Source organism: Leopardus geoffroyi, chromosome B2 (assembly GCF_018350155.1).
Source record: "Leopardus geoffroyi isolate Oge1 chromosome B2, O.geoffroyi_Oge1_pat1.0, whole genome shotgun sequence".
NCBI lineage: Eukaryota > Metazoa > Chordata > Mammalia > Carnivora > Felidae > Leopardus > Leopardus geoffroyi.
In genome coordinates, this window is record NC_059332.1 from 137,063,003 (window position 1) to 137,088,192 (window position 25,190).

Here is a 25,190-nt window from a genome sequence, read left to right on the forward strand (position 1 = left end):
TTATTTAATTGTCTGGCCAGATCTGCTGTGCTTATAAAAAGGGTTTACCATGACTTAAAGGAAAATAGTCTCTGACTTTCTAATTTCTTTATGGTCTTTCTCTACGATGGTGTGAATAAGGTCAGTGTTGACTGACTTCAGATCTGGGATGGAAGAGGCTGAAAAAACCTTTCTTTCTTTCTTTCTTTCTTTCTTTCTTTCTTTCTTTCTTTCTTTCTTTCATTTTATGTTTTATTTTTTTTTAATTTACATCCAATTTAGTTAGCTTTTAGTGCAACAATGATTTTGGGAGTAGATTCCTTAGCGCCCCTTACCCATTTATCCCACCCCCCCACAACCCCGCCATAACCCTCAGTTTTTTCTCCATATTTATGAGTCTCTTCTGTTTTGTCCCCCTCCCTGTTTTTATATTATCTCCTTTATTTTTTGTTTGTTCTCTCTGGGGCCGAAGTTTATGTAGGTTAATGGAAAGAATGTGAGACGTAGGAAGCTGTGGGGAGACCGGAAGGGAGGAAGCAAACTTTTTTCTATTTAAAAAAATTTTTTTAACTTAAAAAAATTATTTTTGAGAGAGAGAGAGAGTGTGTGTGGACAAATCAGGGAGGGTCAGGGAGAGAGGGAGACACAGAATCCGAAGCAGGCTCCAGGCTCTGAGCTGTCAGCACAGAGCTTGACGTGGGGCTCGAATCCACAAACTGAGAAATCATGGCCTGAGCTGAAGTCGGATGCTTAACTGAGCCACCCAGGTGCCCCAGAAGCAAACTTTTCTAAATATATCCCTCGTATGTTTGTGAGCCTCTCAGGTCCTCACTGACCTCAGACTGGGGGCTGCCTTCGTATGAGGTCCTGTACCTTGGCCTCCAGTTTCTCAGAGGCAGTATTGTTCTGTGACTTGATACTCAGCATTTGTGTTACTTTTTGGAGTTTTTGCCTTGTAAGACTCTCATTTTAACATTCTGAATTTAAGTGTAACAATGAGAGAAGAAGCCTATTTTGTGCTCCTAATTCATTCCAGAAATAGACGTCTCTGGGTCATTGGCCATAACAGGTATTCCTCTAGCAAGTGCTTGTGTGTGTGTGTGTGAATGTCAGAATACAGTCCTTAAAACTGTAAGATAATCATCAGTTTGGGTTTCGTTGAGGGGCTTAGGCAGGGTGGAGGTGGGAGGGAATCATCACTGTCCATTTGTTTGAGGGACTTGCTTAAAAAGAATTGACTCCTTCCCTCTCCGTCTTTGTGTTGACATTTGTAGTGTTTCCCGGGAGCATAGTTATCTGGAAAACTCAGACCGATGACAATAGAATTTGAAATGCTTCTGTAGGTGTGCTTCTAGGTAGACAGGAAAAAATGTATGTTCCAAGGTACAAGTGCTTGTTGACTTTTCAAACATAGCCAGTCCATGCTCTTTATGAGCGAACCCAGCACCGCTCCTCAGTGCTGGCCTTCCTGTGCTTTTGCCGAGCACGTCAAAGGACAGGCTTAAGTACTTTACTTTATAGTTTATTAATTTTTTTCCTTCTTTAGTTTGCAATCTACTCTCAGAAACTGGAAAGTAATTTCTTTTACTTTCCCTCCCCCCCTTTCCATTTAAGCCGAAATTGATTTTTTTTTCTGAGCTTGTAAGGGGGAAAAAAAAAATTAAGCTGTAGTTAATACAGTTGCCCTTGCTGAATAAAAATAAAAGACTAGTTTACCTTCAGGCTGTACTGTATCAGAGTAAAGAGCTTTCCTGTCCTTCCAAGGAGGATTTTGACATGAGAGAATACAAAAATGTATACTGGCAAGAGAGAATAATTATAGCCAATACAAGAAGTAATAGAATTGCTTATTTGGTGGATGGGGGGGGGGGATGGGTTTGTGTGTGTTTCAAAAATTGGGAAGCTAGGAGACACTCTTAAATCCATCAGATTCTCCAGAACTCTTCTCAAATGCTTATTGTCATGACAACCATCTCTTCATAAACTAAGGCTCTGAGTGTAATACAGATGGGGTTTGGTAACAAGGTAGAGTCGCCATCTGCTTTGTTTTCTGTGAGGGACATTTCTTTTTGATCCCCACGTCTGATCTTATATCTGAAAGTTTTGACTTATTTTTCTTTTTGGAGTCAGATATAGTTGTGAGATTAATTCTCTTCTCCTCACAAACCACTTCCTCATCTGTCATCACATAACGTGTTCACTATTAAATGGAGAAAAAAAGGGCGAGGGATCATTATGTCTGTGTGAAAACAAGCATATATATTTTAATGATTTAGTCCTCTATCCATTTGGCAAAGCCTGATATGAAGGGCCTTATAATTCAATAGTACAGTCAAAAGCAAGGTCAGAAAAAGTAGGAGTAAGACAGTAATTTTCCCAGAGAGCAGGTAAAATTCTTATTGCCTTTGAATATTGTGTTAATATCTGGGATTCCTGACAGTAGGGCTTCGTGCAGTTTGTAGTAAGTTGTGTTCTTCTTAGTTGCCAGCAAAACAAACGCATCAGTCCTTTAGGGGAGAAAATCCTTTTCCTATAACTAACTTTAGAGAGAAATTTTCCAAGTAAATGAATGCATGAGGGATACATTCCAATAGCTTCATACACCCCTTTACCAAAGATGCAATGACATATTCAAAAATGAGAACATAAGGTTTAAACAGAAATTATTCACCATTTCACAGTGTATACTTGCTAGGATCACAATTAAGATATATCCAGCCTCGGAAAAATAAGGAAATATGTATCTGGCCATTTAAAGTGTGTTATCAATGAAATTGCTAAATAAAGGTTAAGGGAAATATTTTATGAGGTTCCTATTTAAGGTCAAGAATAATTTCCTTCTTTGTATTGTAATTATTTTACGTACGTGACAATACATAATCCTAAACCTTAAGACACTAAGGTGCTTTTCAATATAGCTCTACTTTTCTTTCTAATCAGAGAAGTTCTATAATTGCCTTTTTACCTTTTCATATCCTATGTGTTGATGTTCAAAAATAATCAAATATTTGTAGGTAGGTAAAATATAGCTGCAATATATCACACACACAAATACACACCTAGAAGCATGGAGAGCAGGGAAGAAAATGGCTAGAAAATTTTGGAATCTGAATACACTTCCATGGGTAAGCCTAATCATTTTTCAAAGGGAGTGTTATAAGGAGTGCAGTTCCTTATATGTAGTGTGGGAGATGGTAGTCAAAGCCCAACATCAGTTGAATTGGTAATGATGTAAAAAACGTCTTCATTATATTGTGTCAAAACATGGTGCCCTTGTCAGGCTGTAGAGGTCAAGATTGGAAAGTTTGTGGATTTATATAGATATCATGACCTCATCATCTGTAGTTTTCAACATATGCTTATCTTAATAAGGGGCATTCGAGATCTACACCATTGATTGTAAACAGCACTACTTTTGTTTACTTTTAAAACTCTGCCCTGAATTTTCCAGTCTCTGCCCTAATTGGCTGTCAATTATGCTAAATGTGACATATTTTTACAATATCAAATTTGTCACATTCAGTTCTTCATGTACCACTGGTTTTTATTGCTTAGTGTGGCCCCGAGACTGCTTTATTTCCCAAGGCAGGTATAGCCACCACAGGGCAAGTTTCATTCTCTCTCAAGGCAAATAAGGAGCAGCAAACACAGTGTGCATGTCTTCTGAGTTCAGTAGAAAACCATTGACCATTTATATTGGGGGTGTACAAATACAGCTGCGTTCCGGATTTGCTAAACATCTTGAAATGCTTTGTGCGTAATAAAACCCCAAACGTGCTTTCTTTTTGCATTTTTTCACATATGTCCTTTAAGAGAAATACAATCCACATGCTCTTGTTCCCTCCACTTTTAAATCATGAAAATGTTGTTTTGTAAGAGCTGTTTGATGTCCAGGAAGCCTTTTATCCTTTTTATTAGGTTATTTTTGTATATAAATAAAAAGGAAAATATAAACAGAAAACAACATGACTTAGGGCAAACACACAGTGCCCAATTTAAGCTTGAAGCTCTAAATCTAAAATATTTTAATATTGGTGCTTTGCATAAGTTATGTTCCCTTCTGTTGGGAAAAAGTTCAGGCCTGTTGGGATGAATAGGAAGGGGAACGAATATTCACTGAGTACAGCTCCACTACTCTGGGACATCTGCCAACTCTTTAATTTTTACAATAACCCAAAGTGGTAGGTCGGTCCATCTGCATTTTACAGATGGCAAGAACTTTCAGAGATCTTAAGTAACTGGCCGTGAGCCACAGACGAATTTCAAGCCAGGTCCACTTGACTTTTCGACTCATACTCTTTTCATTACTTCTCTCCTCCTCATTCTGTTGGGAGGATGGGGTAGGGAGTATACCTTCCAGTCAAAAGTCCCACGTTGGGAGGTGACTTGGAAATACCCCATAATCATGCCTGAGGATCAAGAGCTGTTGTGGCCTCAAGAAAGTGTCAGCTTGGTGTTGGCCAGGTGGATGTCTATTAGTATGGTGATTGCATGCTAATCCACTGATGGGATAAGTGGTATTGTGCTAGAACGTGGCCTATGCACACTTGTCTTTATTATAGCGAAGGAAAGCTGGAATACACACAAATGTGGTGATGTAGGGCTTGCTGAGGGGGGGGAAGACCCATGCTCTTGCGTTGTGATTCAGTATTTCTAAATGATGATAACCTATTGCCATTTATTTTACTGTGTCACAGTGGCATAAATTTGGTAAGAGTGGTGCATGACAGTATTTAAGTGGGTTATGCTCATTTCCTAAAAAAGAATTTTTCAGTGCTTATGTGTTACTGGATACAGCTTAAAGGGTTATAGAATGAGAATGACAGTTTTAATGGGTCTCTCTATAATGAAACTGCATAAAAAGAGAATCCAAAATTTGATTTGGAGGCTGGAGGTCATACCATGGGGGTACATGTCCATAGTATGGCATCAAGTTTCCATTTTCTGGAGAAAAAGAGAAAAAATTACCAAATGGAGGGCATGAAGACTGCTTAGCATTTGAACTGGGATCTAGGTTCTTCTGGTATTATCTGTTCTATAGGCTTTCTCCCAGAAATCCCAAATTTTGTTGAGCTTGTAGCTGTCTTTATGCTACAGTGTCATGTCCCGTTCTTCTCCTCCTCCCTCTCCCTCTCCCTCTCCCCCCCTCCCCCCACCCCCCCTCCTTCTACTTCCTCTCCTTATCCTCCTCCTCTTCGACTCCTCCTTCTCTTTCTTCTTCTTCCTCCTCCTCCTCCTTCTCCTCTTGCTGCTGCTTCTTCTTCTTCCTCTTCTTCTTCTTCTTCCTCTTCTTCTTCTTCACTGAATCTTTGGCATCCAGAGGAAGAGATGAATTATTTAAATCTTTTTCCATTGAGTTAAAGCAATACAAAAAAAATGCAATAGGCAATTTCATAAGTGACATTTTGGAGAACATTGGGGTCATCATATGACTGAGAACATGATTCATTTTTTCTGAAGGTCAGGAAACTATTTTTTTCCAGTGGATTTACTAAGGGAACCAACCACCTGGCTTCTGGTTTTGTAGGTAATGCAGCCATGGAGAAGTTGCCTTTTTTCTTCCACAGGGTTTCTACCTCACTTTGCATCTCTATAGATTTATCCCATGGAAATAGGAAATATAATTACTGTAGTGCTTATTTTTTCTCATGTCTGTACTGAAGAGCCACTGTGATTTACCTTTTACTCCACCACAGTGAGGAACTTTACAAGCATTCATATTATATCAGTCATTTTGCCTAAGGATCTCAGCACACTTTTCAATGTGATTTCTAAGAGCCTTGTCATACCCTGTAAGGGAGGGTGAAGATCTGTGTGTCAAGGCAAATTAAGTAACTTGTCCAGCAGTTTCCAGCAGAGTGGGGAAGAGGGTTTAGGATCTCATGAGGCCCAAGGGAAGGAGGAGGACATGTCATGAGCTCCTTAAAAATCTTGAAAGTTTAAAAATCTTTCTTAGTTAGGCAGGAATGTCTTTACGTGGTGATGAAGCTGGAGATGATGGACTTGTTGTATGGACAGGGAGGCTATTTCTTCATAAAAGAGACCTCCCTCAACTTCGTTAGGTCCCTGTCCACATAGTGGGTGGAAAGTAGGAGTTGAGGCATTTCTGTTTGTTTCCAGTATAACCCAATCTCCAGATACTTTATTACTAGGCCTGTGAATGCAGGCTAGAGAAACAGACCCATGTTTGCTTTTTTTTTTAAATTTTATTTTATAGGAGCTCCCAGGCGCCTTGGTTGGTTAAGCGTCTGACTCTTGGTCTCAGCTCAGGTCATGATCTCATGGTTCATGAGTTTGAGCCTTGCTTTGGGCTCCTGGCTGACAGTGCAGAGCCTGCTTGAGATTCTCTGTCTCCCTCTCTCTCTGCCTCTCCCCTGCTTGTGCTCTCTCTCTCTGTCTCTCTCAAAAATAAATAAGTAAACATGAAAAAATTTTATTTTATAAAATGAGATTTCCTTGCATCTGATTTCCTTTGGTCTCAGCGATCCATTGTTATTACTTGTTAGCTATGCTTTCTGTTGCAGTCGCGTGGAATTCACAGGCCCAGGACGCCTTGTCACTGTCCACTGTCACTAAGATGGAAGTCTCCAAGTGATGGGGGGTGAATCATCTCTCACTGTGTCACCTGTCCTAAGACCTGTCACTGATGCCTCTATTCATATCGCATAGATGCTGCTCCCTTCCATCTTCAAACTTCCATCACTTTCAGGTGCTCAAGGAAGGCTTTGTTGAATGCCTCTACATTTTTATAGCAGATCCACCTAAAATGGCACATTAGATCATCCTTCTTGTTTATATGGAAAATAACCCAGGGTTGAAACTTGGTGTCTATGCATAGGCAATATAATTTTGTTTGGGATTGAGTACATTATTTTTCTCCATTGGTTATGAATTGAGAGTCTTTAATGGACAGTCTTCAGTAGCCTTCACGTTCATTGAGAAGGTCGATTGATAGTCTTCTCTGCACCCTCACCCCCGCCCCTGCACCAGGAACTCTCAGAGGATACTGTGCAAGAGACACAATAACCCTTGTCCACGGGCAATATGCACAGCTGGGAAAGATAATTAAATAGACTGTTTCTTTTTGAGAGGTCTGCATCATCTCAGCAGAAGGCCCCAGCAGTTCTGCTGGGCTCGGACTGAAAACTATTACTAACAGACATACTTCAGACAGATTTCATAATCGCCAGACTTGTGTGGTACAAATGGCTATGGTGAGCTTCTGAGGTTCCCAAAAGACCACTAAAACTGTCAGACTTAAGTAGCATTGAAGTTTTGAAGTGAGAATTAAAAAGTATGATTCAGCTTAATATGTAAGGTTGCTACCAGAGAACACTCCTCTGGTTTTCCAAAATCGAATGGTTTTGTGGCCAGCTGCAGTTCTCTCCCAAGATACTCCCAAATCTCATCCTGTGGGATTTTTTGAGGTTTGTGGAGGTTACCGGATAATGTGGTGTAGGTGTCATCATGGGTGACATTATCACATGGTTATATTTTTCCCCATATAAAACAGTGAATGTCATGAAAAATGACATCACTTTCGAATGTCAACATTTCTGAAAGTGAGTTTAATTTACAGTGTCATTTGCATTGCTATTATGAGACTTCACCCAAAAGATTGGGGTAAAATCTTAGGGAATTAAAACTTCCTTGAGAGCTTTCCTTTTAAGTACTGCCCACTGGAATCGGTTTATCCCATCAGACTTTGGGTACTGAGAAAAAGAAACATTTCCCGTCACCTCAGGCAGTGTTTCTTCCAGAACTAAGGTAGTCCATTTTGACCCAGTGCACTCCGGGGGTATATGGCTGCAGGTTGTAGACATACCTGTTCCTTTTTCTTTTCAGAAGTTTTTTCTTTTTCTAAAACACACTGTTTTTTCATCTTTTAGTTTTGTTCTTTGTTTGTTTGTGTAATGAACAAAGCTACCCACTTTCTCTCCAGTTGCAGGCCCTGCTGTAGTGAAGAGTGAAACCCACTCTTTCCAATGGGAAGACACCTGCTCTGGTAAAGTCTACCCTGTTATGGGCCGTGGCATGGTTGATTGATGTTGGAAAAGGTGCAATAAATTTGGACTTTAAAAAGCAGAATTTGCATGCAGGATCATGCATCTGGTTCTCCTAATGAATACACAGTCTAGCAGGATTTACAGATATATGCATAATTAACATGAATATCATGTATGGTAATGATCTGCTAGAAGCACATGAAAAGATGCTCAACATCGTTAGTTATTAGGGAAATGCAAATTACAGCCACAGAGCCACTATGATACTTCTGTACATCTACTAGAATGTCTGATTAAGAAGACTGACTATACCAAGTATCAGGGAGGATATGGAACAACTGTGTTCTTATCTGTTGGATAAGATAAGAACTGTGTTCAATCTGTTGGATTGGAAGCGAAATGGACAGTTTGACAATTTCTTAGAAAGTGAAACATATACCTGTAGATCTGTATGATCTAGCCATTGTACTCTTAAATCTTTACCCAAGAAGAATGAAAGCCTATGTTCATACAAGAAAGTAGTACATAGACTACTCATAAAAGCTTTATTTGTAATAACTCCAAACTGGAAACAACCCAAAAGTCCAATGAAAGGATACGTACATTGTATTTTTATTTATCATGTATATCCATACGATGGAATACCACTCAGCAATAAAAAGAATCAACTATTCATACATGCAAGACCATGGGTAAGTCTCAAAATAACTTATGTTAAGTTACAAAAGTCAGACAGAAAGGTGAGAGACTCTTAGGAATTAAATTAAAATAGTAACATTGGAAATATAGAAAAGAGAGGAAGAATTTTAGTGTTAGTTCAAAGATAGAATTGGTGAGGCTTGATTATGGAACGATGGCTCGGAGGAGGCATAGACTCTGAGGTCTTTCTCTAGTTGGGGTTTCTCTATGTGGATTGTCACCTATGTAGTGGTAAGAGTGGTTCTTCCATGCATCAGAAATGAGCTACTTGTTTAATGCTGATCTTGTGATAGCTCCAAGACACCCAAGAGAAAACATCCAGTTGGCAAACCATCCATCCTTGACTGCTTACATAAATAAACTTATGTTTTGGCTGTTTAATAAACATAACAATATATAACTAACAACAGTGTAATAATAGAAAAAATAAGAGGACACCAGAAAAGGGGTTTCTAGAGCCAGTCTCATGGATGAGTGAGAACAAAGGGATGAAGGCAGAGGGAGAGAGGAAGGAAATAGCCTGATGTGATACCTCAGGGCAAGAGGTCTGGGAGCTGGTTTGGGAAGCAGCAAGATTTATGGTCATTTTGTTCATTTAATGCCTGTCACTCTGGTGGATCTTGATTTGTGTGGTTGAGTTTATTTAATTATTTGATCCAAATTCTATAATTAATTGCAGCTCATAAGAGGTAGTATCAGTTGTAATCAAGGGCACAGCTTCTGGAGATTATAGTCCCATCTCTGATCTTAACAAATATATAAGCTCTCTGAACATCTGTTTTCTTATCTGTAAAAGGGCATTCCCATCAGTTTCTACCTCTTAGAGTTATTGTATTAATAAAGATTTAAAAAATTATTCAGGAAATAGTTAGCATGGCTTCAAAACCATAGTCATGGCACAATAAATTGGTCTTCTTTTTCTTCTCCTCCTCTCCCTCCTCCTCCGCCTCCTCCTCCTCCTCCTCCTCCTCCTCCTTGTCCTGCTCCTTCTCCTTTTCCTCCTTCTCTTTCTCTTCCTCCTCCTCCTCCTCCTCCTCCTCCCCCTCCCCCTTTACCCCTTCTTCCCCTCCTCCTCCTTGTTGTTGTTGGTGTTATCATTAGGCATCCACCATTATTGTCAGTGATGATTAGGAAAAGCTTTAATCTCCCATTAAAGCCTTTAGAAAACAAGGGCACATTAGTATTTATTACCAGAAGTAATTATAATGTCACCTTTATTCCTCTGACTCATTCTCCCTCACGTTATTTATTTACACACGCTATTTCATTAGCCTTCCTTTTACATGGTGTTAAAAAAAAAAGAGCATGGCTTAGTAGTGAAGCAAAGAAATAGAAATGTAGTGATTTTGGTCCTGCCTGTGTTCCAATGCCTGTTTGGTTTAGGCAAGTTGTTTAAATTTCTTGTACCTAAATATCTTCAACTGAATCAGAAATGAAATGCAGTAATCACATAGGGCTATTAGAAATGTCTAAGTGAAAAAAAGATGTCTAAGATACCAGTTTTATTTAAGTACAGAACTTTATAGAAAGCTAAGAGGGTTGTACAAGGTAGTACATGTCTATAGATGTGACGCTAAGGCACTAAGAAAGTTAATGTTACATTAGAGTTCATTGATATACTAGGTTTGAAAAAAACCTTGACTTTCCTATCAAGTGTGCTTCCATTACATGTCATACTACTAGAAAATAGACCTCACGAGCTCAAATCCTTGATTTTCTCATTTCACTAATAATGACGCTTCAGTTGAAGTCAGCAGGGTTTTCCTTGTCTTGTTCTAGGCTTTGTTGATTTGAGCCTCCACGATCAGGTTCACCTTCTGGAATGTGCCTGGCTAGAGATCCTGATGATTGGACTTGTCTGGCGCTCCATGGAGCATCCAGGGAAGCTCCTATTTGCTCCCAACTTGCTCCTGGACAGGTAAGTGGCCTGGATGGAGCTTGGGGGAAGCACATCCTTTATTCCTGAAGCTCTTTTGTTCAGTATTCCACGAAGCACTCGAGAACTTTATCCAATATGTTTTCTTTACAAAGGGATGAATTTGGGAGATGTAGTCTAGTCAGGTTCACAGAAAGCTAAGGACAACTTTCTGCTAGATATCTCTAGGCTAACATCTTTTAGATGATGCTACACATCAGTAATAGCATCCTTAGAGGAGCTCTGTTGTTTCTAATGTGTACATATATAATTTGTGTGCATACATATACATATAAAATGTATGTATGTATATACACATAAGTATGTGTGTGTACATACGCACATCTATATAACTTCATTATGAATTAGAATCTTCTAACTCCACCTTAATCTTGTGTTACATACATTTAAAAAATTGAAATAAATAGCCTCCTTTTAATTAAAGTTTCTTTTGGCCCACATACATCCAAACTACAATAACCTTTCATTTCCTTCTGAGTTTTCAATCACTTAAAAGAGGAAATTTGACCAGCATTCCAAAGGCCACTCTCATTGCTGTGAATTCATAAAAGTTACTTGCTCACTTTCAAAAGCGAAGATTTCAGTTTTCAAATGTGTTACCTTATTTAACATGTTCTATTTTGGGTTGACTTAGAACGTGGGTCCTATTGGTCTGTTTTTTGTCATTGCTTAGAGAAATTGGAGTTAGACATTATTCTACAGCAGCTACCACTGATGGAGGGACTCCCCTTCCATCAGTGGTAGCTGCTGTAGAATAATGTCTAACTCCAAGTTCACTGCTTTACATACGTGATGCCATTTGATCATGGCAGCACGCTTGGGAAGCTTACCAGAAAGGAGCTAAGTTTCAGAACCATTCTGCTACTTGCAAACAGCATCACACTAGCTAATGGTGGAGCCAAGATTGGAATTAAACGTGTATCTGGCTCAACACTCATACCACCTCTCTCCTGTGTTCATGTGCTTCGTCCTCTTTCATGGCCAGTGATGTCTCCTTTGGTTGGTTTCCAAGCCTACCTGTATATGCGGGCCACATAACGGTTTGAATGGGAAAGGACCATCTTCTGTTTCTTGCAGACTTCCTTTGTCTCTGGTCAGCACTCCAGGGTTGCCTGGGATGCATCCTTCCACATTCCTTTGCTTTGGAGCATTGACACCACCTCCCCATCGCCTGTCCCGCTCGAGGCTTCCCTACCCTCATTCAGCCTTCTGGAGCAGAGTTGCAGCACAATTTATTGAAGTCCTGGAGAATTGTACGAGTGTTGGTTACTCTTCTGTCATTTTGCGCTATGTATCTTTTGAAAAATAGTGATGACCCTGTTCAAGAAGCAGATTTTGCTATAGGTGGAATGTATTCCCATTTTACAGTTTCACAGAATTATTGAGGGTGGCCGGGGTAGACCTGCATTTACTCCGTATCCTGTCAGTCTCTTAGCGTTGTCTCTACCCTTCTCCTTCCCCTCCCTCCCTTCCCCTTGTTTCTCTTATCTTGCCATTTTCCCCTTGCCACCCCTTTTCTTCTTTGTTTTCCTTTGTTTCTTTTTTCTTTCTTTTCTTTTCATCCGTCTCTTCCTCCTCCTCCCCCTGCCTTCCTCCTCCTCCTCCAATTTTCTTCTTAACTTTCTTGTGTACAGTCATGTGGTTATGTGACTAAGTTATGACAAATTGGCAGACCACATACATTGTTTCCCTGCTACAGACTGGGATGGATCTTCAATGTTGAATTTCTTGGGATGTTCATCACTGATCTGCTCCATGATCCCCCATTTCATTCCTATCTATCTTCTTGGTGAAAACAGGCATCAGGATATTGCATTTTATTTATTAAATATTTTTAACATTTATTTATTATTTTTGAGAGACAGAGACAGAACATGAACAGGGGAGGAACAGAGAGAGAGAGACAGAGAGACAGAGAGACAGAGAGACAGAGGAAGACACAGAATCTGAAGCAGGCCCCAGGCTTTGAGCTGTCAGCACAGAGCCTGACGCAGGGCTCGAATTCATGGACTGTGAGATCATGACGTTTAACCGACTGAGCCACCGGCGCGCCCCATGACGCTGCGTTTTAAATTTTTTTTTTCAACGTTTATTTATTTTTGGGACAGAGAGAGACAGAGCATGAACAGGGGAGGGGCAGAGAGAGAGGGAGACACAGAATCGGAAACAGGCTCCAGGCTCTGAGCCATCAGCCCAGAGCCTGACGCGGGGCTCGAACTCCCGGACCGCGAGATCGTGACCTGGCTGAAGTCGGACGCTTAACCGACTGTGCCACCCAGGCGCCCCGCGTTTTAAATATAAAAGGGTTTGAGGGTGCCTGGCTGGCTTACTCAGTATAGCATGCGACTCTTGATCTTGGGGTTGTGAGTTCAGGGTAGGGTTTCCTTAAAAAAAATGAATCTGAAAGTGTTTTTGACATCACCTCACCCCAAAGAACTCAGTTAATTAGGTGATGGCATTGCCTAGGATTTTGTCAGCCACCTGCTTCTCTTTCTTTTCCATGCACTCTCATTGTGGTTAATCTTCTCTCAAGTCTTTTGCTGCAGAAAGTGCCTGCTTACTGCGCAAAAGTTCTCATCTCCCTCCGTTCCTACTTCCTTCAACTCCAGATTTGAAGCTCTCACTTCCTGTGGACCAGGATTTCTCAACTTTTGCATTACTGGCATTTTTAGGGGGTTCATTCTTCCTTGTCGGGGCTGTCCTGGACATTTTAGGGTGCTTAGCAGCACCCCATACCCTACCTACTAGAGGCTTGTGATGCCCCTCTTCCCCAATGTTAAAACCCAAAGTGTCTGTAGACATTTCTAAACGTGCCCCGTGGGTGGCAGGAGGGAAGGTGCAAAATTGACCCTGGTTGAGAACAACTCTTCTAGACTTTTCTCCTTCAGTGCCCTGTAAGCTCTTCAGACTTACCATATCCCTCACTTGAATATATTATCTCCCTTATCCATTCTGTTCCTTTTCTTTATTCTCTATATTTGCGGCATCAACATTCACCTGGACACTGAAGCCATAAAGTTTCAATTAATCATGGATTCTACTCCTCCCACCCACCAGCTTATCCAGCTATCAAGTCATTTCTGCATTGTTTCTGAAATCCATACCTCCCCTTGGTCTCGATCCCTCTGCGCCTGTGTGACCTCTGCACAGGTTCTCATTGTCCCTTCCTCAGATTATTGTTTTTCCACTACCATTTCCCTCTCTTGACCACTACCCCTCTTTCTTTCATTCTGTTCCCCACATTCCCACCCCAGATTTCTTTCTAAGGCACAGCTATGATCCTGATGCCTTCTGACTCAGCTTTAATTGGCTCTTCCTGTTCCACAGAAGAAATGGTCTAGACTTCTTATCTTGATAACTATGGCTCTCTTATTATGACTCTTTCAACACAAACTTCTATAACGCCGGTCAAATGCTGTAAATGAGGAAGGGCAGGGAGCATGAGTCCAAAAGGCAGTTCTGAGGATTCGGTGACTTTGGTGAGCTCTTGTCCAGGCTAAATACACCTGGGTACTGAATTTAGCCTCACACTTCAAAGCTTTTCTTGCAGTTTTTCTTCACATTTTTCTGAAGGTCCTCCACCTTCAGGATTCCTTGTCAAACATTTGTTTGTTATGGCTCGTTTCGGATGGTACTTTCCATTAAATTCTCCTTCACACTCTTCCCTCTGAAGGTGAAGGGGGCCTTTCCTCGGTCTCAGTTCTCCCTCTGTGTGGTCTGTTCTTAGTTCTGGTCTGCCACGTGTATGTTGTGATTGTGTGTCTTCTCTTCCTCACCAGCTCATACGCCTCTTGTGGGCAGAAGAACCAGAGTTTGTTCACCTTCTCATTCCCTCCAACGTACAGAGTCTTCTATGATTCCCAGCTAAGTGTCTGTTAACCGCAATGGCGGAGGTCACCCGGGAGGCTCGTGACAGTTCGTAGAATCTACGTCTTCTGATGTGCATTTCAGCTGTTCTTATCATCAAACTCACTCACTTCTCATTCATTACTACTCATCAGTTCCTGGCTTTGTCCCCTAAAGACTGCACAGAAATTAATATCCATCTATTTTGAAAGGATTTTGTAAAATTACTAAATATGCTTACGCTTCTGCTTATACTCCATCAACCCGTTCTGGGACTTCTAAATTCCAAATGGGGATAAGCTTATTGTCATTTTTTCCCATGACTAGAGCCGCTATCCAGTAAACTCAAGATCTTAATGCATTTAAATACACTCAGGCACTTCTTGGTAATCAGAAGAGTATATAAATAAATGTAAATTATATAAATAATATAAAATATAAAAAATAAAATATGATATATGCTATAAAATTTTCTACACTTTTCTAATTAACATGCACCTAAATATTATGAAGTTTCAGTATTATTAAATTAGCCTGTGTGTTGGAGTGATGGCTCCCTCTGATGACATTGATCTGTGCATCACAGTAAAAAATATGTGATGAGGAGCCCATTTGATGTTTCATACATCTGCAAGATGGTTTTGAGTGACAGCTGAGAACACAGTGTATATTTTTACCTGCAGGCTCCTAACCCTTTTGATAACATTCACCTCTCTGATTAGTATACATCACTCCGATCTCCCCATTGCTCTTTTCCCATCGTGGTGCACGCAGCAAACATTTTTTGTGACAAAATGAGGAAGTCCCTAAATTTCAAAGCTGTTTGACAGCGGGTAAGCACAAAACGAGTCTTAGCTTCCTCCTTTCAGTGTTTGCCCCGGCTCTGTGACACTACCTGGGAAAAGCCAGCTGCCACCATAGGCTGTTTACATCTGCATACAAAAAGGGAAAAGGGAAAGCCAGAAGTCCCACACAGTCCAGTCACCCATTGTTAACCAGAGACAGGGTTTATCTGTGATTGATTGCGATGATGACCTGTTCTCTCAAACCTTGTGCCTTGCAAGGCCATCAGGAGGATAAAATTTATCCCAGTCTTTCCTGGTAATTACTCAGATGTTAGTACTGGCAAATGGGGGTTTAGCGATTATAGGAGTATAAAAACCTGCTTGGTTGCCATCCCACATTTGTGAACAGAGGACATATTTCCTATCTTGCATCTATTCAGAAAGAGTTATTGCTTGATTTACTCCCTGATGACAACCCATGATATCTTGATTCTGGTAGTTCTGCGCTTTCCTGGTAGTCATATGCTTGAAGGCTAATTTTACCCCTGGCGCGCTTAGCCTTCCCACAGTTTCCAGTTCTTCCCTGTGTCCCGCAGCAGTGAGTTCCAAGCACTTAATGCAGTTGTCTCTGCCTGCGAAAACCAAGAAATAAAGGTTATTATAAGGCATAAGTAAAGAACCCAGTAATTTCTCGTGCTGCGTGTGTGTGTGTGTGGGGGGGGTGTTTTACAAGAGGAAAGTTAAAAGATAATAAGAATGCCTGCGAAAGTCATCAGGAAATGGAGAGAACTATTTTCCATTCTAGCACCTAACCCTCTGGTGTGTTTTGGCACCAGAAGACACAAAATATGTCCTCTGTGTCAACTAGGAATGCGTCTCTTCGTTTAGTCCTGCTTGAGTGCTGGCATTGGAAAAATATAGACGGAAAACAGAAGCAAAAGTGTTCAACATAGATCATTTCTGGTGGGGTCTCTTTGTTCTTGCAGGAGCGAAGTTTACTATCGCTGGAAGGCAGACGTAGTGTTAGAGGAAACAATGTAAATTGCGTGTTCAGTAAGACTATCCGGTTTCCAAGGACCGTATAATTCTGCTTCCCTGGCGCCATCAGTGCTAACGAGTTCTGAGACATATTTGCGGATTTCTCAGTGAAGCCAAAGCACTCAAGTTTTGAGTCCCGTTCACTCTCAGAGAAACAACTATTCATGCATTTAAAAAGGAGAGCTTAATTGGACCAGCAGAATATTCCCTTCACCAAGCGTCTGGCCAGAGGGTTGTTGATCTAGCTCTTTACCTCGCTCCCGCATCAGGAGGCTTTGCCTGTAGGAAACAGTATTAAACAGCGGAAACTTCTACTTGTAGGCATGGGATAGGAATAAGTTCCTTCAGAGGAAAACAGGTTGCTGCACCAGAGAACATTTGGCCTCTTCTACTAAAGAGCAGACTGTTTCCAGATGATACGTTCATTTGAAATGGAAAAGAAAAAGTCTTTTCTAGAAACAAGAACATTCTCATTTTAGCCTGTTTACTGTAAATATTTCAGGAAAAAACATGTAAATTAAAACATGCGAATAAAACAATGCTTCCAGCAACACTTATATTGGCTTTTTAGAAAAATTAGCCTCTTTGTGTGTGTGTGTAAGGCTTGATGTAAATTATTTTTATTTTTAGAGAGAGAGAGAGAGCATGAGAGGGGGACAGGGGTAGAGGGAGGGAGGGAGGGAGAGACAGAGAGAGAGAGAGAGAGAGAGAGAGAGAGAATCCTAAGCAGGCTCCACACAGTGTTGAGTCCAACATGGAGCTCAATCCCACAACCCAGGATCATTACCTGAGCAGAAAATCAAGAGTCAGACACTCAACCGACTGAGCCCCTTAAGTGCCCAAAGCTCAATGTAAGTTCTTTGCAGATTTTTTACTTGGAAGAGTAAAAAAATAAAGTTCTGAAATAAGTTGATGAATTCAGAATGTAATCTGTCCAAAGGTTTCTTGGGTATGATGAGAAGGACCTCCCTGTATATTCCCTTTTCAGCTTTCTCCTCTCTGAAAAATGTGTGCCACATGGAGGGGCTGGGGGCATTGTAGTAGCTGGGGAAGCAGGTGCAGTGCATGGGGAACGAGTGATCCACCCACCAGAAAAGTCAGTCTTGGGCAGGAGATCCTTTGAGTTGCTCGGGTAGCTTTGCTGGATTCCCTCCATAGCTCTCCAAGTATGCTTTGGTTTGCATGCCTGTGTGCCTCATTTGTATCTCAAGAAATGTGCTCATAACCCTTCTTTCACTCTACTTTATAGAATTGGATAAAAGAGAAAAGAAAGGGAGCCAACATTTATCGAGCTTCTTTAATCAGTGCAGTACTGCACTGGACTGTCTTCTATACTCTATCTCATTAATGGTATGAGAATATAAGGAAAAGGGTTTATGTTCTGACGCTGAATCCATTGGTCCTGTCCAGTTCTGAGCCCTTCATTACTCAATAGCAGATGCCAATGGACTGATTTGTAAAAGTCTTGCATTTAGCATTCTGAAAAATCCTGGGAATATGAAACTGTAAACTGTACAGGAGAAAAGTTGAGGCCAAACAAAATGGAGAAATTAGCCAAAGTGCTGTTATTACTGCTTACCTGTGATTGAAAATGAATCAAAGAATTTATTAGACTAAAAATCAATTGCATTATACACTTTAAATGGGCTAATTATGTGATACGCAAATTATATCTCAGGAAAGATATTACACACACACACACACACACACACACACACACACACACACACATTGTAATTTCAGGAAAAGTCACTTTGACCATCAAGTCATGAAAGCATTTGTAGGAGTTCTATTGAAAAAGGTAAAGGGGCACCTGGGTGGCTCAGTCGGTTGAGCGTCCGACTTCGGTTCAGGTCATGATCTCACGGTTTGTGAGTTCTAGCCCCGCACTGGGACTGGGTTCTGTGCTGACAGCTCAGAGCCTGGAGCCTGCTTCAGATTCTGTGTCTCTCTCTCTCTGTCTCTCTCTCTCTCTCTGCCCCTCCCCCACTCACACTCTCTCTCCTTCAAAAATAAATAAACATTAAAAAAAAAAAAAAAAAACCCTAAACATTCAAGCCAAGGTTTCTCCTTAAAAACAAAAACAATTAAGTAGTACTATATTATAAACCTTGCTAGGCCGCAAATTTTTAACTTCTCAAGAGGAATAAGCCTGTAAACAGTAAGGATGCACTCAATGTAAAATCCACTCAATATAAAATTGCCCCAGAGGGAAAAGCATAATTCTAACCAAAGAATTAATCCTGTGTAGGAGGTTAATTTGACTTCTTACATTTTTACATGCCCCATTTATTTTTGTATTTGCCGTTTGTTATTAACAATTAAACATCACCTTAACTGACTTAAAATATAATCAAATATTTGAGCAGAAATCAAGAGTCAGACACTCTAAATTAAAAGTTTAATTTTAAAGTGCCTTAATATTATTTAAATCATACATGCTACACAAGAATAATCAAGCAATCTTGTTCAGATCTGCGTTAATCACAGATACCTCTCCATAGTTGGCATTGGAAAAATTCTTATTCATTTTAATGACTCCCATTAAAAAATCCAATGGTAAAGGAAGATGGCCAACTTCAAGTCTGTGTTAGTTCGGATTCAGTGTAAGTCAACTCATAGATACTTATTGAGTACCACCGTGTCTCCAGGGGTCTGCATGATACTGGAAGATATGAGAAAAAGAGATGTATAAGCAGCAGACTGGTCCTCAGGGAATGTGCTATCTAGTGGTAGAATAATATTAGTATACAAACGAATGCAAGCAAAAACAAGATGTAAGTGGGCCCCACCACACCCCAATTTATTCATGTCTAGTGTAGTTTCCTCCATCAGTTTCTAATGATTATGGATTCCGAGTAAAAATCAATCCTTGGTTACACTTTCATTTATATACTGATTCACTCTTGACATTCCCATGCTAGCATAAATATACTTACTGCATATTTATCTTGCCTACAATATTCTGTGATGTAGATACGTCTAAAAATGAGATCTTTCCCTATGTTGGTTCTTTTGGAACTGGCAGGAGGGCAGCAGGAGGTTTTGGCAAAGGTTTATCAAGGTCAATGATCACAGATTACACACCTTTGAAATATTACTTATGTCAAGGTATTAGTACTGTTTGGATATTTTCCTATTGATGACAGCTCTTAATTCTATGAGAGCATCAAGGTTTGGCTTCAGGGTAAATGAAGTCACTATGTTTGTTTCCATGTCCCGTTAAGAGTTAAAATTGTCGGGGCGCCTGGGTGGCGCAGTCGGTTGAGCGTCCGACTTCAGCCAGGTCACGATCTCGCGGTCCGTGAGTTCGAGCCCCGCGTCGGGCTCTGGGCTGATGGCTCGGAGCCTGGAGCCTGTTTCTGATTCTGTGTCTCCCTCTCTCTCTGCCCCTCCCCGGTTCATGCTGTGTCTCTCTCTGTCCCAAAAATAAATAAACGTAAAAAAAAAAAAAAAAAAAAAAAAAAAGAGTTAAAATTGTCTTTAGTAATAGTGCCATGGTTACATGACCTTGTGATCTCTCATTCCATTCCATTCTCCTCCCCTTCTCACTCTCCTCATCTTCCTCATCTTCCTCCTCCTCCTCCTCCTCCTCTTTCCCTTCTTCTTCTTCTTCTTCTTCTTCTTCTTCTTCTTCTTCTTCACTATTGACTTCTCCTTGTGGGCTCTTATTACAAAGAATAAGGTTAAAGTTTCTGTTCTGATGCTTCTAGAGTCAATTTAACTCATTAAATATTCCTATTTGTTATTTAATCTGTATTTTCATTTTATCAAATGGAAAAGAGATGTAAAAAAAATACCATTAGTATTTTCTTTGGTGTTATACCACAGTAGAGAATCAGTTTCTTAACGTGTTTACATGATTTTTCACTTTTCATTGCCACTGATTCTAAGATGCATCATGACTTTATCATTGGAAAACAAGATGCAAGAAACATGTTATGATGGTAAGGAACGGTTACTTACTCCATACTCCTGAGTGGAGAAGGGCTTTTCCTGCATCCTTTGGGTTTGGTCAGGACAAGCAGTTGAGGCCACGGCTGAATCCACCTCAGCCTCTGAGGAGAGCAGAGCCTGAGCAAACCCTCGTTACTCCAGTGTGGGTATAGCGTGGAGCACTGAGATGAAGAAGATTTCAAGATCTGTGGTCTTGGCCGTTGAAGGGATGGCAGCGCTAGGGATAGGAGTTAGGAGGACAGGGGAAAGAGTAGGTATTAGAGAAATCTGATGTGTTTTTCCTTATTCATGTCGAGTTCAAGGTACAGGGATGAAAGTCAGAAGGTGGAAGGTGGGAGTCAGAAGACAGATGGATATAAAAGATTTGAGTCATCTCCATAGTTAAAGGCGTGGAATGAATGTGATAAGCAGGCAAGATGGTGGAGAAGCAGGTGTCCGAAGGGCTGAGGGAAGACCTCTTAAAAGGCTGACCTTTAGGAGTTGTAAGTAGAAACAAATCCCAGCCTGCCAGCCTGGGGCTAAGGCAGAGTTTGAGAAGCAGAAGTTTGGTCTCTGATTCCAAGGGAGGGATGACTTAAAAAAAAAAAAAAAGGTGGTGATTTTGCCAAATACCGCAGAGAGGTGCCCAGAACCAAGAGGAAGGGACTAAGCATTTGTTAATTAGGGATCACAGTTGTCCCTAAAGAGGACATTTTTAGTAAAAAAAGGTGGGAAAACAACAACAACCAGAGTATCAGTGCGTTCAATGAAAGTATGATGTATATAAGAGAAGATGGGCAGGGAAAATTAGAGAAAGGAAATATAAACTAGCTTTTTGAAGTTTTTGGTGGTAAAAAGTCACGGAGCTATAGCACCCAGCAGCAGCCGCATCAAGGGAACTGCTGTCCTAGCTCCTTCCAGTGATGTCCCATGAGAATTTTTTAGTGGCATTATGAGCTAGTAGGCTATTGTTTATTCAATGTGTATCAATGGACTTATTATCCTTCTTTGGTGCTTCAATTGTCCCGTCTGTGGCTAATAGAGTTCCTTCATGTGACTTTTGTGTCATTTTGGCATAAATCATTCATCTCTGATGCCTCCTTAAACATGTCCCAATCTCGTCTTGTAAATTTTTTTCCCAGAGCTGGAGCCAACTCTATCTACAAGGAGCACCCATTTGTTTCAGAGAAACTGGTGTCTGGAACTCAGTCTTGGCATTTGGTTTATTCACTGTTTTTGAGTTGCCATTACTTCTAGGCCTTTTCAGTGGATAAAATTAGAAAATGAGCACCTTTGAAGCTATATATTCATATCCCCACCCCATACACAAAAGTAATTATTATTTATAATATTCTGCATATTGCTTTGGAAGTTATGACATGTATGTGTATGAAGAACTTATTCCTATCCGTGATTGTTTTGTATTCCATTGTGTGGAATCCCTTATTGATGAGCAGGTAAGTTCTTCCAATACTTATACTATAGACAACACCAACAAAAGGCCACAGTAGATAACTTTGTGAATAAGTCATTTTGTACTTTTCTCGGTCTGTCCTTGTGATAGATTCCTAGAAGTGGGGTTACTGGGTCAAAAGATACATGTAAACACATCACTTATCATCAAGGAAATGCAGATCAAAACTGCAATGAGATATAATCTCACACCTGTCAGAATGGCTAAAATTAACAACACAAGAAGCAACAAGTGTTGGCAAGGATGTAGAAAAGGGGGAACCTTCTTACACTGTTGGTGGGAATGCAAATTTGCACAGCCATTGTAGGAAACAGTATGGACATTCCTCAAAAAAAAAAAAAAAAATAGAACTACTCTATGATCCAGGAATCACAGTATTGGGTATTTACCCCCAAAATACAAGAACACTAATTCAAAGGATATTTGCACATCTATGTTTATTGCAGCATTATGTACAATAGCCAAACTATGGAAGCATCCCAAGTGTCCATCGATAGATGAATGGATAAAGAAGGTGTGATATTTTATATATATATATGAATATTATTCATCCATCAAAAAGAATGAAATCTTGCCATTTGCAACAACATGGATAGAGCTAGAATGTACAATGCTAAGCAAAATAAGTAAGTCAGAAAAGATAAATATCATAAGATCTCCCTCATATGCAGAATTTAAGAAACAAATGAGCAAAGGAAAAAAAAAAGGGAGACAGAGACAAACCAAGAAACAAGCAATTATAGAGAACAAACTGATGGTTGCCAGACAAGTGGTGTGTGAGGGGATGGGGGAAATTGGGGATAGAATTCAAAGAGTACACTTAGGATGAAATAAAATAAATGATAAAAAAGGTACATGCACACCTAATTTTGTTAGATATTTGAAATTTTACTTACTGCCTGTGGAACTGTGTCATTGTGCTTTCCCACCAACCATGTATAAGAGGCCTTGTCTTGGGGCGCGTGGGTGGCTCAGTCGGTTAAGCGTCCGACTTCGGCTCAGGTCATGATCTCATGGTCCGTGGGTTCGAGCCCCGCGTCGGGCTCTGTGCTGACAGCTCAGAGCCCGGAGCCTGTTTCAGATTCTGTGTCTCCCTCTCTCTGTGACCCTCCCCCGTTCATGCTCTGTCTCTCTCTGTCTCAAAAATAATAAACGTTAAAAAAAATTTTTTTTTTTTTAAAAAAGAGGCCTTGTCTCTCCACAGCCTCTCCAACAGAATATGTTGTCAAACTTTTGGATTTTTGCCAATCTGATAGGTGAGAAGTATCTCAGAATGGTCTTAATTACATTTCCTTTTATTTTTGAATAAAGTTAAGCATCTTATTTATGTTTAAAGGCCTTTTCATCTATTCTTCTGTGAACTGTGTATTCACATTTTTGGCTATTTTTGTACCAGCTTGTTTTTTCCTTGATTTTTAGGAGCTGTGTGTATGTGAGAGACAGACTAGCTTTTCTCAGTATAAATTGCCAACATCTTTTCTCAGTTTCTTATTTGCCTTTAAAGTGTTTATGGAGGATTTTGCCATGCAAAAAGCTTTTATAAGTTAAGTTTTATAACAAAAGTACATTAATCTTTTACCTTATTGGAAGGGTTTCCTAGCCCCGAAGTCAAAATTATATTCTGCTTATACTTATATTCTGTTATAATTATATACTTCTGCTTGCTTTTAGTACTTTTTACTCTTATGTCTTGGGTCTATCCATTTTGAATTTATCTTGACATACAGTGTGATTAAGATTGATTTTTATATATTTTGCCAAATAACTTTTCAGTATTGCCAACACCATTTATAAAATGTCAATTATTTTTTCATGTGATTTGAGATGCATCCTTAATTACATGCTTGATTTCTTCATAAACTTACAAGTCCTTTTATGAATTTTTACGTATCTTCTATGGTTTATCTACTTGTGAATCAATATCACATAGCTTTATTTTTGGCAGCTCCAGATTGGGTTTTAATCCTGGTCAGGCTGTATTTCCAATGCTGCCTGCTGATTTTTCAGGGGGTTACAGGTGATTCTCCCTGGTTTCTTACAGGTGATCTTTAGCATTAACTTGTGGCACTCCAAAAGAAAAACTTTTGGTAATTTTATTAGGATCATGTTAAATATAAATGGGCTTAAGGAGTATTGATGTCTTTGTGAGGTTGAAGCTTTCTAAGAACAGGTATGCCTCTCATGTGTTCAGATTATATTTGTGTATCTTTCCAGAAGTGTTTTCATGTATCCTTATATATATTTTGCACATATTTTTGAGATTATGCCTCGCTATTATATATATAATATTAATATAAATAAATGTACGTATTGTTTGCACATCTGTAGATACCTGATATTTACATATTATTTCTGTAGACTACTACTGAATTCACTTACTGTTTAGAGTAGTTTTTCCATTAATTTCAATAGGCTTTCTTAATATGTAATCATACCATCTGTGAATGAGTAGAGATTAGAGATTGTTTTATCTCTTCCTTTCTATCCCTAAACATTGAGGTGTTTTTTTCTTATCTAGCTGTATTGAGTAATACCTCTAATACATCGTAAAAATAGCAAAGTAGGCACCAGTCTCCTCATTCCTATATAATCACACTCCAAGAGTTTCTATGGATTTCTATGGTATTAGGTGTTTTTGTTAGGAATGAAGGTTATTGTTTTTGCTTTAAAATTCATAAGAAAATTTGGTATAAAATTGTCTCTTTGTGTAGTCTTTATAAGTTTTTGTTATCGGTGTTACACATGCCTCACAAAACTGGTTTGGAAATTTTCTTTTCTGTGCTCTGAAAAGTTTCAGTAGCATTGGGATTATTTGATCTTTAAAACTTCAAATTTTGGTAGAATTCCCTTTCAAGATCTTCTGGACCCAGTGGCTTTCTGGAAACGAATACTTCTGTAGTAATTCGTATCTTTTGACTTTTTATCTCGTCTGGAGTCAGTTTTGGTGAGTAAATCTGATAAAGTTATTCATTTTATTGAGTTTTTCAAATCTATTGCATTGAACTGGACAAAGTAGTTTCTAATGATTTTTAAATTTTTTTCTTTGGCTTGATGGTTACTTCCACCTTGTAATTTATTTTGTGTCTGTAGCCTTCTTTTAGAAAACTTAGGTCAGCTAGTGGTTTCTCTATTTTGTCAGTTCTTTTCCCTAAAAGACTAGCTTAAAATTTTCTTTTATTAGTTCTGCCAGTTTTCTACTGTCTAACTCATCATTATATTGTTAGCTTTATTAAGACCTTCTTTTTGCTTTAGTCAGTTAACTTTGTAATTCTTTCTCTCACTTTCTGAATTGATTTTAAGATTGTTTATTTTCATTTCATAATATAGTCAATGCAAAGAGTTTTCTCAAAGGTCTGCTTTAGTTATGTCCCATAGATTCTTTTTTCCCCCATAGATTCTATCTTGCCTTTATTATCCTTATTTTCTAAAAATTCAACAATTTCACATTTTATTTTCCCTTTCATTCAAGAGTTGTTTAATAAACAGTTTAA

General features: G+C 39.5%; 1 protein-coding gene across 4 annotated transcripts in view; it reads left to right on the forward strand.

Annotated features, from left to right (window-relative positions):
- Positions 1-25,190, forward strand: part of ESR1 (estrogen receptor 1) — a 390,751-nt gene that overhangs the window by 305,384 nt on the left and 60,177 nt on the right. For 3 of the 4 annotated variants that reach the window (XM_045500070.1, XM_045500072.1, XM_045500069.1), the window contains exon 6: positions 10,464-10,602. In XM_045500070.1, coding sequence (XP_045356026.1) covers positions 10,464-10,602 — 139 coding nt within the window. Of the gene's footprint in view, positions 1-10,463; positions 10,603-11,697; positions 12,137-25,190 lie in introns of those variants that run through there. The other variant, XM_045500071.1, reaches the window with a different exon arrangement.